Here is a 16,889-nt window from a genome sequence, read left to right as displayed (position 1 = left end):
AAGCTTTGTTTGGGTTAAAATGACAGGCTACCACACTTGCAAAGAGACTGAGGATCTTTGAACAGTACAGCTTTCTCAAGCCACGTCGAGAACGGCAATACTTAAAACGATGAAAAATAAGTGTCAAAGGAATTGTTTATTTCTAGGAACAGTATTAAACCCCAGTATTTTCCTGCTTTATGTCAGGAGCAGCACATCTACATGTATAAATATGAATTCCATGCTGCCATGCAGGAAGTCAGTGTATCTGTCGTGGTATCCTGGTATTCAGGACAGTATCCTGAACCCTATATTGAAATTGTATTTTGTTCATGGATTGCGGTCATTTAACCTAGGCCATATTTTATCTCAGTTGGGGTTGGTTCCTCCTCCCCAGTTTAATTCTTAAATACAAAAGGCGTTAAGCATGTCCAAATACGTTCTTTTCCTGTTTAATATTGCATTTGGAAACACGGTGTTAGAAAAATTACTATCAGTTACAGTGCAATTGCAGAAGTACTACTTTCCAAGAAAAGACAGGTTTTGTCCATCATTGTCTTCCCCTCTCCCTGCCTCGCCAATCCATATTGTGGCCCTACTTAATCAGACAGTGGGCAAATGGGGTCAGGATAGGTGTTGAAAAGTTCCTCCCTGTCTATATAGGGCTGCTCTAAAAAGAAGTTAATTAATTCAGTGGGCTTTGATACTGCCAACTGTTAGATCTGTACTTCGTATTAAAGCAAGTCTGTAGTCTCATTAACTTAAACTGGACTATTCATCTCAGTCTCTTCAGAAGGAAGAAAAAACAGAACATGTTTTACAGTAAAGGAATAAAATGCTTTACTGCTTATGCACAAAATGTCCCCGCCCCCCAATAAACCAAGCAATACTTCCTCTTTCTACACTGAAATAGGAATCAAAAAGCTGAGTCCTTTTTTGGAATTGACATCACATCGTCAGCTAATAAACTGATCAACTTGCACTGAACTTCAAGCTACGTTCTTACCAAAGATCTCTATTGCTATGTCTCATCCAAATATATGCACCTGCAAGGTCTCCAATTTTTTAAATACTACTTAGTGTTTATGAATGGGTTTTCAATCACTAAAAAGTTAATTTGTGCACAGCAGTTTGTGTGGAGACAGGTGATATGGACAGCGTTACATGAGACCAGCTATTCTTTTTTTGGAGCTCGGCATGCTTTTTGTCATAACAATGACAAATACGTTGTTGTTTCTACTGGGCCTGGATATGTAGCAACAGAAATCACTAGCAAATAGTGTAGATGGGGCAGGGGAGGGGGAAGGGAGGAGAAAGGAGTTAAAATTAAGAGTTACATTTACTGACAGGCCAGTTCAGGAACAGGCAGAGTTTTGGCAAATGGAGATGAGAGGGGTTAGTAACAGGTCTTTCTACTATGCATGTGATTGCAAGGACCTGAACTGATTCCATGTAATATTATATATGAATGCCTGCTAAAAATATACCACTTATAACACGGAAAGCTATATAAAGACATCATGAAAGTTTTCTGAGTGGGAGGAAAATTAAAAACCCTTGGGAGAAATTACACATTATCATGCGAAGGTAGAAGAAAGTTGTAGATTGTTTGGGCGTGTTTAACCCTACAAGCTTCAAGAGACTCATTCCCTTTGAGTTAGCAGAAATACTGTTACCTGCTTAGAGAGGGGGATTAACATTTCTGTAATAGGTATCATATCTCCTTCCTGAACAACAATAAGAAATGGGATGGAGACCTGCTGTGGGATTGAGATCCTAGCAGTGGGAGGACACTATGGTCTCCCAGCTAGATTCCAGCAACAGTTTTAGTCAGACAAGCTCAACCCATTTCTTCTGAGATGCACCATTTTTGAGTGGAAAATGAAGTGCTCTGCAGTAGTCAACACCTGGGTGCTATTTATGCCTCTGCTTAAGTGACCATGGATAACCTGATCACTTGATGTGTTTGTAAACGGTAAAACGTTACTTTGCTGAAACTAAGGGTAACATCTGAGACCTTTGTAAGTACAGATCGGTCCAAGGTGTCTAGTTCCTCCTCTCTCTTACATCCCATCCCTTGTATTTCTAAGTCACCTGTAGGAGTATTGTTTTGTCCCAGCCTTTTGGAAGAATATTGCCTGACTGGTTGAAGAATTGAAGCAGGCTGACTGCTACAGCAGTGAAAAAAACCCATCCGACAGAAGGCAGCGCAGTCAAGCACACCGCGTGTTCTTGCTGTGCTTTACGTAGGGCAGGATGCCAGCACTTGGAATAACCTGCACTTGGCTTGACCCACAGATTGCTGGAAGACCGCTTTTGACTGGATTAGTTTTTGGATCAGGCTCCTTGTGACTAATTTTTGGCTTAAACGTTAAGACTGGAGTTCATGGAAAATTATGTTAGGGATCTGGACAGAAATTTCAAGACCAAGATCAGACATCATTATGTATTGAAGGCTGTCCCAGATTTAACAAACTAATCCAAGTCTTGTAAACTCTTTGGAGACTTGAGTGTGCAGGCGTGCAGAAGTTTCACATGGTCAAGGCAGTGTCCTACAAAGTCAGACTTAATGCAAATCAAACCTGTAGCTGTGCACCTGTATCTTCTGGGGATAAGCGTTTGTTTTAAAGTAGTTTTTCTCACTGAAATAGCACTCTGAAACCTGTTTATGACTAGTTTCCTCCTTTGCAACAGGTTTTGAAGCAGTCATGTACTGAAATTTTGTATTTGGAGCCATCCAGTGTCTGTGTGGGAGGTAAGTTTTTATAATTCTAAAATAATACTCAATTATTACAGAACTGTGATTTCCTTATTTCACCCAAAGAAAAACCCCAGAGGTCTCTAGAATAAAACATCTCTACATAAAAAAATCCTCAAGGAGTTTAAGAAAGATCAGATCCTTCTCTGTTGACTCATTTTACCCCTCAGAGAAGCTGTCTTCCAGGGCCTACTTTCATAGTTTAGGTAATGCATTTAGTAGTTTGAGATGCATTTATCTTCCCCTCTCCCACTGGTCATGCTGTGCACTTGCCCTTGTATTTAAAGCAATTATACTTATTCCGTGACACTTGCATACTATTTTACCTATGGTCACGGAGTTAGGTTCTGGGAATCCTGGTGACTTACGTTCATATAAATTCTTGACAATATTTCTAGTGCCATGCCCCAAATCTGTGCAGCGTAAGCATTAAAGCATTTGACTGCATTTTTGTGCATGGAATGCACAAATACATTTAAATACATTTAAGAAGAAGAGTTGCACAAAATTTTAAGGGCTTGTCTTCTTTCTGGGTTTCACAACCCACACATAGTTTCAGACCAATCAAAAAAAGGTAGTTGCAAAATATCCTTATTTTGATGTTTTCATAAAAACATGGATCATCTCAATGAAATCGGTGGCCTTGGTAAACAAACTGTTTTCAGTCCTCCTTTGCACAGTTTACAAATAGTGTGGCCCTTAGGCAACTTCCAGGGAAATAGTACTAAGGAGAAATGTTTTCTTCATCTGGCACTTCAAGTGGGCCTGATCCAGGTTTGGTGAGTTGTCTTGTTACAAGACCCAGATTTCGCATTTATCAGAGTATTCACTGAGAAACTGTTTCTTACCGTGCAGTTGAGCCCCAGATCCTGTTGACAGTCAGAATCAACTTCCATTTTAATAGGGCTGCCTCAGGGATAAAGATTTGGGAACAGATCTTTATTTTTCCTATAGTGACCTGACTGAAGAATGCAGTACCAGGGGTCAATTAAAAAGGAGACCTGAGCAAGTCTGAAGCATTACTATGTTGTGATTCATTTATTGCAGGCTGTATTGAAACTCTACTTGTCTAATTTACTGCAGTGCAATAAAGATTGGTGATTTCGGGTTTTGCTTTTCTCTCCAGAGGAGTTTCAGGTTGTTCTTAGAGGAAGTGGCTTAACCCTTGGTGGGAAAACTGATGGTGTTACTTGTACCTATCAACTGAATGGAACTACAATTAGTAAGTATTGAAGTTTGACATGATATGCCTTTAGATTTCCTAATAAGTGCTCTACTTTGCTTCTTGTTACCTCATTTAATTAAAATCGTATTAGGAAAAATATCAAAGAGGAGGAAAGCAGGAAAGGTCTGAGGATTAGTAAGAGGATGCAAGTGACTTCATGTCTTGCTCAGAGGTTTGAATTTGCTACCAATTGCCATTAGCTGTAAACTGTGACTGGTGTTTGGCAGCCCAGATGGCTGTGTGAATTAACATGGTGACAAGTAGGCAGATGTTTGCCAATGAAAAAACATAACCACAGAGCGTACCAAGTTCCCCTTCTTGTAAGAAGGCCCAGGCCAAGACACAGGCTCTCATTGTAATTCCAAAAGGCACTGTTTCCCGGGGTGCACTTACCTTGTTATCTTGGAGCGTCTCTGCCCATTCTGTCTGCTGTGCTAGATGTATAGCCGTTGTGCTGTTTGTTTCAGGGGCTTGGCAGGGCGTGGGTGCCCCTCCTGACATGGAGTCAGTCCTCTTCGTGGAGCTCCTGCAACAGCATAGAATAAGGCTAAGTCAGAACAGGTGGTACTATTTTGTCCCTGTATTTTGACATGGTTCTTCAGTTCAGTGTCCCAAGCAGCGCTCTCCTCCAGGAGTGGGTCTCGATGCAACCAGATCCCTAACTGGACTCTAGTTTCCTGACCTGTGGAAAGCAATTCTGTTTCAGACAGTGACTGTGGTATCTTTTACAGGCACTTTTCCTGTAGTTTTATCTGTTTGTGGTGGTTTTTTTTGGGGGTGGGGTGGTTTTTTTTTTTTTTTTTGTAGTACTTGCCATTGGCCAGGTGTTACAATCCTTAGTTATTCCTTTGTCAAACTACAAGTGTCACGGGGGAAACGTTTCTAAGTGGAATGCTGCAGAAGTTAGAAAAGCTCTGGAAGTAACTGAGAGGCAGTGTAGACTATTTTCTTCTTGCTATCTGATTAAGTATGCTCATGGAGAATTTATTTTTCAGTAAAATATTCAGGGCTTGGTCTTCTCTTGCTCAGTGCATTAACTTGCAGCAGGGCAGATGAAAAGTCATGCTGGAATTTGGATTAGTCTACTTGTGCTGCTCTGTTCCCTGAAATGGCGCAAGGTAGACGATGGCGGAAAAAATGCCATTACTTGAAACCTCCGCCATTTTTTTAATCCAGAAACTAAAGTGGATGGCTAGTGTAAATACATCCAACTTCTTGCTCTAAGTGGTATCCCTTAGAAGCAAGCCAGACTGGAAAATGACCCAAAATGGACTTGTAGAAAAAAACCCAACTCATTTTTTCCCTACCTACTGTCTGATTTTTGTATTAGCCTGTCTTGAATTCCTACCCAATTTAACATGTGTTTCCAGTACATTTTCTTGCTTACTCTGGATATCATATATACTTGAATGGGCTGCCAATCTCTCCTGCCTGTTAAATATCTAAAATACTCTGGAAGAATAACAGAATAGCACAGTAGTTCTGGATAAAGGCAATGTGTGTAAATAAAGTCTGCTTGTATAAATTTCCCTTCAGTTTTAATTCTAATTGTCACCTTTGTTTCCTACATTAAACTGTAGCTTGCTTATTTAAACTTGTTGCATAAATTAGCTTTGTAGAGCTAGAATTTCCAATGTGGCAAAATTATTGCTTCAGTTGTGTATTTATTATCATGGTGTACCTTTCTTACTTGGACAAGCGGGGAAACAGACTAGTTGAGTTCCAAATGAATAAAACTCATTTCACACTATATGGGGTAAATAGTTGAGACATCAGTTACGTGACTTGAAGATAATTAGAACTTGAATTTTCATTAAAGTGGCTGGTTTGCAAGTCATCAGCACTCCTCAGTTCTATTCCTGCTTTGCTCCTGACTTCTTGTTTACCACGAGGAGTTACTTCTCTACAACCCAGTCCGTCCATTTGAGAAATTAAAACAATAGCACATACCTTCTTCATGTAAGTGTTTTGAAGCTTGCATCAATATGGTTATGTTTGTAGGGGCATTTGTACCATTTGATACCTTCTGATGGGGAGTGCATTAAGGTACTGGTGGAGATAAGGACCTATAGAACACAAGAGTTAAGGAGGGATTTAGCCATTTTCCATAAACGTCACAAACGTAAACCTCATCTCATTTGTCCTGCTGGCAGGTGCTACTATCATACTAGAAGTTTTGGCATTATTTAGTAGCAATGCTAGCAGCGTACGCCAAATAGACTTAAGGTACTTAACAATTGGTAGGTTGCGGTGCTATTTGAATTCAGGGCTGTGCTGTGCTACCAATGATTGCTCCCAGGAACTTGGATTTTGATGTGCTCCATGCTACAAATGGGGGATGAATCCACTGTGGAGAGTGTCCAGAGGAAGCTGGCAAGGATGTGCAGAAGTTCAGAACACAAGCTGTAAGGAGGGACAGAAAAATTCAGTTTGTTACATTTACAGGAAGGGAAGAATAGCCAAAGTAATTGTTAATTACGGGCTGCTAAAGGGCTGAAAATAATAAGCTGGACTCTCCCAGTCCACTTCAAAGAGAACAAGAGACAACAGACTTCAAATTCTGCAGCAGATCTAGGTGAAGCATTAGGAGAATGGTTCTCACTGTAAACATTTCTTGGGCCTGGAACAGGCTACCTAGGAAGCCTTTTAACAGCTTAGATGAGTGTTACTGAACAATATCTGAAGCATGTTGCCTTCTTTAAATGACCTTTTGAAATATTTTCCGACTCTGGTTTCTTCGATTCTCTGATTGTTTAGTCTTTTATAGCTGTACGGCATGTGTATGTCTGCTTTGCCATGGTAGAAATAAGTATACTTGGACAGGATGAAGCCCTCAAATACTTGCTAGCATCTGATGTGAGAATTTCCAACTAGATCTCTGGGCTGCTTTTTTTAAATTTTTTCTTGGCTTCAGCAAAGGGTGCACTGAAGCACACAAAGGGAGGAAAATGGCATAGCAATGTATTTATTATACGTTGCAGCGTAAAAACACAATCTGCTGTATGGGGTCCTGCCAGAGGTCTGCTACAACCCACCCAGGTTCTCAACTTCAGCAATGGACAACAGCAAATTTTTAGGGAGTAGTATAGGAAGGAAATAGGTAAACTTAATGTGACCCTTACCCTGATACACAAGCTCATTGTCTACAGCTCTGTGCTGGGCTTGAAGCGCTTTTGTCTCAGAGGAAACCTAAAAGAGAACAGTGGAGCTGGGGTGGTCAAAGGGCTAAGAAGGGTGCTTTGAGCAGTAGCGGGAGGAAGGAGGTGGTCCCAAGAAAAGGAAAATTGTTCCTGTGTCATTGTGTTCTCTATGAAAAACTGGCAGTTGCTCAGCAGAACCCTCACCATTTGAGGGCATAATGGAGGGTACTTGCATGAGGATGTACTTTAATGTTAGAGTTCCCCTAACTGATAGCCTGGGCTGCACTTTGGGATCAGCCCCAGAGCAAACCGTTATTTTGTCAGTTCTGGTTTTAAAAGATGCATTTGGCATGTTTCTCTTTTTGCATTTATAAAGAACCATTACCAAATGCTAGAAAGGAAACCTGCCAAATGTAGCTGTGGGATAGAAAAATAATCTATGAAACATACCATTAAGACAAAAACATATGGCAATGTGCTAATCCCTCTTCCCCACCTCACAACTAGCCCCAAATCTAGGCCAAGCAGTCAGTGCAGATTATAGCACATAAGAAAAGCTCATTTATGCTAACAGCTCCTCCTTCAGCTGCCCCTATGTCTGCCTCTTCCCTAAATACAGGACAGAGTTATCTCCAAGTTTATCTGGCAGATCATTTATCTGCTCTCACCCCTAAATCAGAAAATAGTCCATGCTTGCAGGAGCAGCTCCAATACAGAAAAAACCAGTCCTACTGTGGGGAAGTTTGGGAGGATGGTTCTGCACACAGGAGCGGAATTTTTCCCAGCTTACCAAACACATGAGGTAAAAGAGCTCCCTCCTCTCCTTTTCACAGCTGCAGAAAAGGAGCACTCTGCTGGACACAGTGCTCTACAAATAGATGCTTTATAAGTTTGAGAGATTTGTGAACAGCTAGAGACTCAAAGGCATGAGAAACACTGGAGAAGTAGACACACCCATCACAGCTAGTAAAAAAATCCTTGAATGCAATGCACAGGGTTAGAGCTAATGAGAAACAAACCTTCATCTTCCAACTATTAGGAAACTCCCAATAGTGTTCTCAGTCTTTGCAAAAATGGTCTCGATTCTAGGAAACTATCTGTCCAGAAGAGCATGAACTGACTTGAGTAAAATAAAGTAAGCAGTGTAATGTGGGCTCACACTCGCATTTAAAGGCAACTCTGGATTTGTATGTTCGAGGTGCAACTTTAAAAAAAAAGCAGCAGCTTTATTCTCTAACTTGGGCCTGCTTTGCTTGCAAGTTCCAGACATTACCAAACCAGTAACCAGCATACTGTGAGAAGGGAAGGGACATTATAGCATGTTCACACATCAGCTTCCCATTTACATAGCACAGTATATTGAACTCATGTGATTTGTTTTTTTCAGATGAAAAACCAAAAACAGTGGAATCTGATTTTTTGCTCTGCCCTGCACCAATCCTATACAAAAGCGGCCAGTAAGTACTTGAAACAAATGTCATCCAATGTTTTGCTAGAATTGGACCCATTATTGCTGATGTTAATCATGAGAGGTTTTGGCTAGAGGCAGTCTTTTGTTGGTTTTATGGGGGGTGGTTTGTTGTTGCATTCTTGTGTTATTTCCCTAGTGTATTTGCCAGCTTTGGAATGGGCTTTAAATAGTCATCTGTGACCAAACCAATTTGGACAGTGCCTTAAAAATGAATATTCAGCCAGTTTATTAAACACTGAAAAGGTCTGGCTTGTCATAAGTTTTATGCAGATTAGCTGTTTTAACAGGGCATAATATGCTCTCTTCTGGATAATCTTTAGGCTCATTGTTAAATAGATTACATTATCACTGACACTTACAAGCTATTATTAAAATTATGTGTCAAGATGCGTACCACTGCTCAACATGTAATGATAAAACGAGGCACTAATTTAACAACGGCAGCAATCTCGTAATAGCACAGTGGCTAAACTGCAGTTCTAGCCTTATTCTATGTGTCACTGGCCATGCCTACACATTACTTCTGGCCCTCTGAGAACTAATCCTTCCTTCCTCCTCTCAAATTCAGACGTGCCCTAGGCTTTTAAGATCACTTCAACTTCATTGTACAGATTTGTGAAATGCTAAGCTAATCAGAATTCAGAAAAATGCATGCCAGGTCTTGGCCCTGTAGCAGGGCGAAGGCTTTCGGGCTGTTGACTTTCTCCCTGTTTTACAAGTAGTTCTTCTCAGAGAGTTATTTGGGATGAGGTTAATATTAATCCAATAGGAAGCACAGCGGTTCCTTACAGCTCTGCATTGTCATTTTTCTGTGGCAATTCTTAGCATTTTAAAAGCTAAGCATATTGCATAGATGATTTTCACCAGTTAATTTTCTGAGTTAAGCAACAATCAACTGCCTCAGTTGCAGTGTAAGACCAATAGCAAAACCCCAAACGCACATCTGTTTTGTGCATTAAATGGCAACGGAAGGAGGAAGGTTGGTAGCGGTAGAAGAAAAAAACTCCAGCGATTAACCCCAGTGGAAGAGAGCGGGGTGAACCACTGCAGAGGAGCTGCATTGTAGCCTCTGTGCAGCCATCAAAGCTCCCCTCTGAGGAGCGAGCGCTGGTTTATGGCAATGCAGGGAAACAAGCATGGGCGAGAGTTACATGCAGAGCAAAGGAAGGGGATGAGCTTTTAACTCTGTTATGTTTTCTTGATACTCAAGTTGCCTCTTACACAGCTATGCAAATGTTGATCTTGTCCTACATGCAGGAGTTGGTTAGACCTGTGCACCTTTATGTTAAGCAGTACAGTTGCACTATTTTCAGTTGAGCTAGGCTGCATGTGGTTGTGTACTGAGTGTACAACAAAACAGCTCTAACGAACTGCTGTAACAAATTGCTGTCTTAGCTAAAACAAGTCAGCACCATTTGCAACTGTAAGAGAACGGATTTTGTCATCAGAACCGTGTAATTCAGTAAGGTTAAGAAGCCCTCCTCTCCATGCCAAGTATTTCAGTGGAGTTACCTTACAACAGAAGAACAGTAGTAGCAAATTAGGCCCCCAGTATTAAGCACCGCAAGACCTGAAGCTGTAAATGCTTTTCCACACACTGTTAGTCTGAGAGTATTTAAACAGCCTATCCTGCCAAAGGAATGTGAAATGCATGGAATATTTATATAAATTAAGGCACACTGGAAGTTATTTGAACATGCTGCATTTTTTTTCTTATTCTGTGTAGAGCTTGTTTGGCCTGTGAAGCGTTATTGAGATAGACAAGTCACCGTATTGTAATTGCAGCGTAGATCAAGCACATAATTACGTCACGTTTCTTCTCAGCAGTGTTCGTAAGAATGAACGAACACATGAGCAATACACATAAAGTTGTACCGCTTTGCAGGAAAAAAAATTTTTTAAGTTGCTATATGAAATATACTTCCATAACCTGATGTTGAAGTAGTTACAGCTTTGGCCCAGAGATAAACAGTTTGCTATGCAAAAGACTGACAGCTATGAAAGATACGTACTTACTTGAACTCTTGACTTTCCATTGGCACAGCTCAGGCTATTGCTGGATAACTCCCAGTAATTCCTCATGTAGTGGAGCTAATATTAGTTGCTAACGTAGCAACAACCAGTCTGCTTTTTTTCTAGTGCTCTTTTCAGTGGAATTCAGAGCAACACAAGCAGACAAAGTTAGCTCTGTGACTTCTAAGCCTGCAGCTTTGTTCCTGGGTAAAGACTCGCTTAATAGGTTTCATTATATTTTTCTAATTGGAGACACCTCTTGTTGACTGAAGAATTTGCAGTTTTCACATGCAGAATAGAAACCCACGTGGAATAGCTAAAATGGCAAACTGCGCAAGGTGTTGGGTTGGTAAACCCCTGGTCTCCCGGACTTAACGCCATTGTGTATTTCTACTTTCTTACCAGCTGCTGGCTGCATTTAGTTAGGAGCCTCCAAAATGCCAGCTGTAGATTTAACCAAGCATTCTTTTCAAAGCCTGTTTTTTCACAATACCATGTAGCAGATGCCTGTGGTATTCTTAGGTTATGTGGCAACATGACTGTGCTGCTTGGGCCATTTAAAATACCTTCTCGTTGTGCCACTTCTGAAGTACAAAATCACATAGCCTGCTTACAAAACCAGCTCATTTTAAAAGATGCCAGATTAGCTAACAGATGAGAATTACTTGGGATTTCTACATGACCAACAATGCATTACAAAAAAAGTCAGAAAGTACTGAAATAATCCAGGAAGGAAAAGTAGTACCCACTCTCTGCAGGAAGAAGATGAGGAGACAAACTTGAGTTGAATTGCTTTGCTTCATGTACTTTGAGAGACCACTTATATACTGTGAGGGCAAGTGTAACGTTACAGCTAAGCTTGTTTACTAAAAAGGACTCTGATTCTACTGCGGTGACCATGTAAAAGCCATGTATTTTTAGGGTCTTGCAAAATATTTGAGAAAAATCAGTTCCCCTTTTTAGCTCAGGCTTGAATTTACTGTTTTGCCATAGCTCAAGGGGATCAAACTCAAGAAATCCGTGATTTCTTTGACCTCTCTGTTGCTTTAGATGTTTCTGTAGTCATTGTGCTTTGGAAAGAAAACAGAGCCCTTGTCTCTTTGGAAGACCAGTACAGGAAAAACTGGTATGTTTTTATAAGTCTGCGTTCTTGCTCTACCTTGGCTTCTTTTCTCTTAATTTTGCTCTAAGTTCTTTGAGTACGCATTCAGAAAAGATATCTATAGGCTTGACTTCACAAACAGATGGCTTCTCTTCCTCTAAGCCAGTGGTAAATTCCCCTCTGCCTTCAATGGAAGGCCTGAATTATTCAAAAAGAACCAACAGGCTCAGAAATTATCATTGTTCTTAAAATAGTTCAGAGAACTATGGAAGTTTATTTTTTTTTATGCAGCTGCAGTGTTGCAGGCCAGCTTCCACCTTTATGCATCCTGCACTTGAATTCAGACAGTGTTTGCTCTAAGATTAGCTCATAAAGTGAAGTGAGCATTTACCCCTTGGTCCAACAAGATTCATAAGCTTCTCATAACTTGAAACATATTTGCTAAATTTATCTGAGCACATGTACAAAAAGTTGGTTATGTGTTTCAAAACGCCAACAGAAGGGCAACCATCAGGTTAAGTGAGATTACTGCTTTGAGTATCACATGGTTTCCATCTCTCAGTTGAGTGATATTTTGACACCCTTGCAGTGAATGGCACTTTACCTATCTAAGGGGTGCCCTAGGACAGAAGTAGGCAGTATCTTTCTCCTTGGGCTTGTAAGCTTAAGGAATAACAAAGCCAAAAAGGACAAGTCCAAACATAAACCTGAGTGCAAGTGAGAGGTCACTTGCTGTTACCTTGAATATAAATGCGATCAGATCACATGCAGAGATGGTGCAGTCTGCACTACTGTTTTTTAATGACCTCATTTGCCCTCTATTAAAATCACATTGGCTTCAGCTTGCATATATCCCTTCCTACATCCTGTCCAACATGAACAGCTGGTGGCATTTAAAAAGGAAAGATTAAATAGGAATTATTTTGTGTGGTAGGAAGGAAAATTACTACACTTGAATTCCCAAACTCTTAGTGGTCTCCAGTTTCAAAGTAGCTGACTTAAGTTTAGTCTGCAGTGTGCAGTTCACTTGAGAGAAAGCACACAACAATGCATGAGATAATCTATTACCGATCAGCAGATTTTTTATTTTTTTTTAATGGATTGCTAGTAGTAAGAGCTCTTGGCAACAGAAGTTCAGCGATAACTTTAAATGTACTTCTAACCAGACATTCCAGTAAGGAGTTACTGAGGGAAAAATTAACCTTACTGAGCAAGTCTTACCAGAGTCTAAATGTAATTGGAGAATAAATAGGTCAGACTCTTACAAGTGTAAGAAAAGTAACTTTTGTCCTAGAAAGAAAATATAGTGGAAAATGATCTGTAGGACTGAGCACACCACTTCATGTTTCTGCACTGCAGATGCTACCTTGAGACATGCTTTTATTTGGCTATTAACTAGACTTCTCGTAGGAGGAGCCTGTGTCATTCAAGGCTTTGTTCTTCCTGTTGACAGCAGCTGCTTTGCTTGTTTTGCACTCATTTGTGAATGGGATGGCAGCTCAGAGGGAATTCAGAAACACGAGCAACATTGTGTGGTTTCTGTGCTGTCACTTCTCAGGTCTTTAAATTTCAATATTTTTTTGTTTCTGGTTTATCACTGATTTCCTTCTGATCCTGTCTTTACCACTCGGATCTTGTCTCAGCCCTTCGAAATAAAAAGATGAGCAAAGAAATAAGTAACTCTCTCCTTATTTTGTGTAGCACCTTCAGCCTTTAAGTAACATATTTCAGGAACTAGCTTAATGACCTATTGCATCCACACGTCTTCCTCTTAAGTTTCACAACTTCTCTAACATATGAAAATAGAACATTTTTTTGGATTCTGTTTCACTTTTAGAAAATCAATTGTTTTTTCCACAGCAGGAAGTAAGTCCTGTAATGTTTAGTAATGCTATCTGGCTCCTTATGGTTGACAGTTTGCACTACCTGCCCTCTGTCTATTTTTGTTAGAGCTGGTGCTAAAACAAGCTCTATTTCTTTCCTTTTTTCGTAGCCCGTGATAGCCTGAATGCAGGCAAGAGTTTTCTCATTCTCTGGCTGGAGTTTTGGTAGTGTGATTTTTATCTCTGAAGTACAGATTAGGGCAGAATTAGCTGCTCCACTTTTTGCTGTGGATCACATGCAGGGCTGAGGGTTGAAAACAATGGGAATTAACCACAAGCTTCAAGTTAAACATGGCTTTCAGAGCATTCTCTCAATAGGGACTTATGGGAAGCCAGTATTCTGTCTTCTGGAAGAGCTTGTGGCTCTGTGCAGTTGGAGAAGTAGACTTGTGAATCCAGTGCATTTCTTCCTATGGGTTTCTGACAAAATAATGTAAAAACAGTTTAAAGTAAAACAGTACTGTGGGAGTCCCTTTAAAACATATTCACTGCAGTTTACAGGACACACCAAGAAGTTCCTGCTCACTATTTCAGGGGCCTAGAGCACTCTTTACAGGAGCTATACAGGTGAAGACTAAAACTAGCTGAAAGCACAAGAATTCAGACCCAAGCTGTCACTGGCACTCTTGTCCCGGGAAACAATCTTCCAATACAAAGAGGAAGCACATGGTTCCTACTTAGTTCTAGGTGGTTGGAGTGAAAGATGTTGCTGTGACAGTGGAACAGTGGTACTTTGAGTCTTGCTTTCCGGTTTCACAGTGTCATTTTTTTTAAGTACCAGCACCAGATTTAAGAGGAAGAGCATGGACACATGAAAGGAAACAGACACAGTGAAGATGAATGGATTGTGGGCTTCATCCTGCAAATTACCTCATTTGGTTTCTAGACAGCTGCTCTCATTTGAGAACAGCTGAAAGGTGTTCTACAAAATGGTTGTCGTGGCAGGCTTCTAAGAAAGGATTCTAACTGTTCCCCCCCCGCCCTGACTAGCTCAAAGATAGAGCATATTACGCCTTGACTCCATCCACTGCTTCTTGTGACATGAACCTTGGAGCCAGAAACTTAAAAATTACTTTTGAAATGCACCTCCTGGGGAACAAGAACACATTACATTGGCCAGCAATGTTTTCAAGTTCATTATGCAGACAGAATGCCACACAAGTGCTTGCATCTTCAGGGATACGTACAATACATGCAGGAGCAGTGAAGCCATCCTTTTTCAAGTTTGACTTGACTATACTCAGAAAAAACTTTTTCCAATGCTAATTCCGTTCTCTTCTCCAACACCTGTAGATCCTTAGACAAGCCTCCCTCTTCCCTCCCTTGTGCTAGTATACTTGCAGTATTAAGAGCCACATAGTTAAGGCATTCACCTGGAGCATTGCAGTTTTCATGGCAATCAGATTTCATAAATCTGTTTTTTACTGCAGCTCCTTTATGGGATGCTTACTTTTCACCTCCTTTTTCCTGTGGTTGATAATGGTTCTGAAGAAGTAAAAGCACTGTTAAAGAAATGATGCTTTTTGTAAGGTGACTGATATTTTATGTGTTTGCCTAATTAACTTCTGGCTAATAATTCTAACCCATTAAGTAGCTAGTTAGTACATGCTTCGAATAAACACATCTGGTCCTGCAATGAGTGAAGGTTCTGCCTGTGTGTGGGTGACAGATGTGATGGTAGTTTCCCCAGTGCTCTCTTTTAAATAATTAACAGCACACTGGTGAAGTAGCCTTCGACAGACAGCCTCAAAGCCAGCTGTATAGTCTCAGAGCTGGGTCTGTGGACATGTGCCTCAACTCATCTCGTTAGTCTGCTCCAGCTATTACATTCCCTCTTCTTCGGTATTTCAAAAGCTACATGTAGCTCTAAGAAATACCCTTTTAAATAACTTTGGACTCTTGGCTTCTGATCTAAAAGGCAGCAGGAGAAGGAATAATACGTCAGGCCACCCAAGGGGCAAATAGTTTTGAATTCACAAGCCTTGCAGATTGATCTCTCTTACTGAACAAAGGGCATTTGAAACAGTCCCGCCCTGCTGTTTCATTACTTGGAGTCGCTGGGCTAGGTTTGGAAGCAACCTTCTTTTGAAGGAGATGTCATCCTGTGGTAGCCTACTTCTTTATGTGGTCAGTAACTTCCTAGGCTGGAATAGCTGGTAATTCTTATCAATCTCAAGAGTGAGAAAAGCTAAGATTAGTTACACACAGAAGAGATAATTCCTTCCAACTCAGCTGTCATTTTGTTTGTCAGTTTTTGGCTTTTTCTGGTGGGGCTGTTTAAAGTTATTTTTTTTTCCAGATGGAGGGAGGAATTATGTCAATAAATTAAATAAACAGCAGGGTATTTTGCAAGAGGCCAATTTGCACAAAAATTACTTCTTAAAAATGAGACTTGAGTTCTTGCTTACCAAAGCGCAAGGTAAGATTTATTCCTACTTATGAGGGTCCATGAACCCTGATCATTCTGTGCCTATACCATAATGGTTAACACGCAGCTGTCATTAGTTCTAGTGATACAGGCTCAGTCTGTGACCTTTGTTTTGTAAGGCATCAACAATAGCACAGCTGCCCCTGCATAGTTGAGATCTCAAACCTGCAATTTGGCAAGAGGAACAGAACAAATTGGATAAATATACATAAACACATTGTGAAGGAAGGGAAAACAGAACAGAATGAACCAGAGCATTATCCTACAACTTGTTTGATAGGGATGATTTAAGTAGGCATATGGTATAGTTAAATGTGCTTTCTAAAACATTGGCCCGATTCTTCAAGCAAATATGAAATAAATATCTAAATAGAAAGAGAGCTGATACAGTATCATTAGTTGTCTCAAAGGAGGCATATGAATGCCTTTGGAAATGTGTGTGAATGGGGGCTGGGCGTGAATGATAAGCAGATTTACATTCCCCCACAAAAAGTGTCATTAACTTATTGTCAAGATTACACAGTTGTACTTCCCTCTAACACTTCAAGCATTAAAAAAACAGGCAATAAGGTAATACTTAGACCTAACCCAACACTAATTTTCACATCTTAATAGCTCAGTGTTGGCATAACAGACCACTGCAGCCACTGTAATACCTCTCACGCAGACAATTTCCATCCAACAGTCACCCTGCCTACAACGCACATGCTTAACAACTAAAAATCATTGCTGTGCTCATCCTACATTATGACCTTTCAATGCTGTGTTATTTACTAACTCAATAACAATTGTAAAGTTAAAATTAGCCTTTGTCTTTTTGCTTTCCTTTTACCAGATTGGAAAGAATACAAAGTAGATAAGCTAAGAGATTCTGAATATGTTACTATAAG

General features: G+C 40.3%; 1 protein-coding gene across 2 annotated transcripts in view; it reads left to right on the top strand.

The window, feature by feature from the left end:
• ANTXR2 (ANTXR cell adhesion molecule 2) overlaps positions 1-16,889 on the top strand; it is a 119,447-nt gene that overhangs the window by 28,487 nt on the left and 74,071 nt on the right. For both annotated transcript variants that reach the window (XM_049814872.1, XM_049814871.1), the window contains exons 8-10: positions 2,674-2,734; positions 3,864-3,959; positions 8,490-8,559. In XM_049814872.1, the coding sequence (XP_049670829.1) occupies positions 2,674-2,734; positions 3,864-3,959; positions 8,490-8,559 (227 nt within the window). The remainder of the gene's footprint in view (positions 1-2,673; positions 2,735-3,863; positions 3,960-8,489; positions 8,560-16,889) is intronic.

This window comes from Accipiter gentilis, chromosome 12, assembly GCF_929443795.1.
Source record: "Accipiter gentilis chromosome 12, bAccGen1.1, whole genome shotgun sequence".
Classification (NCBI taxonomy): Eukaryota; Metazoa; Chordata; class Aves; order Accipitriformes; family Accipitridae; genus Astur; species Astur gentilis.
Note: the sequence above shows the minus strand (reverse complement) of the source record. Positions and strands in the feature narration are given on the sequence as shown.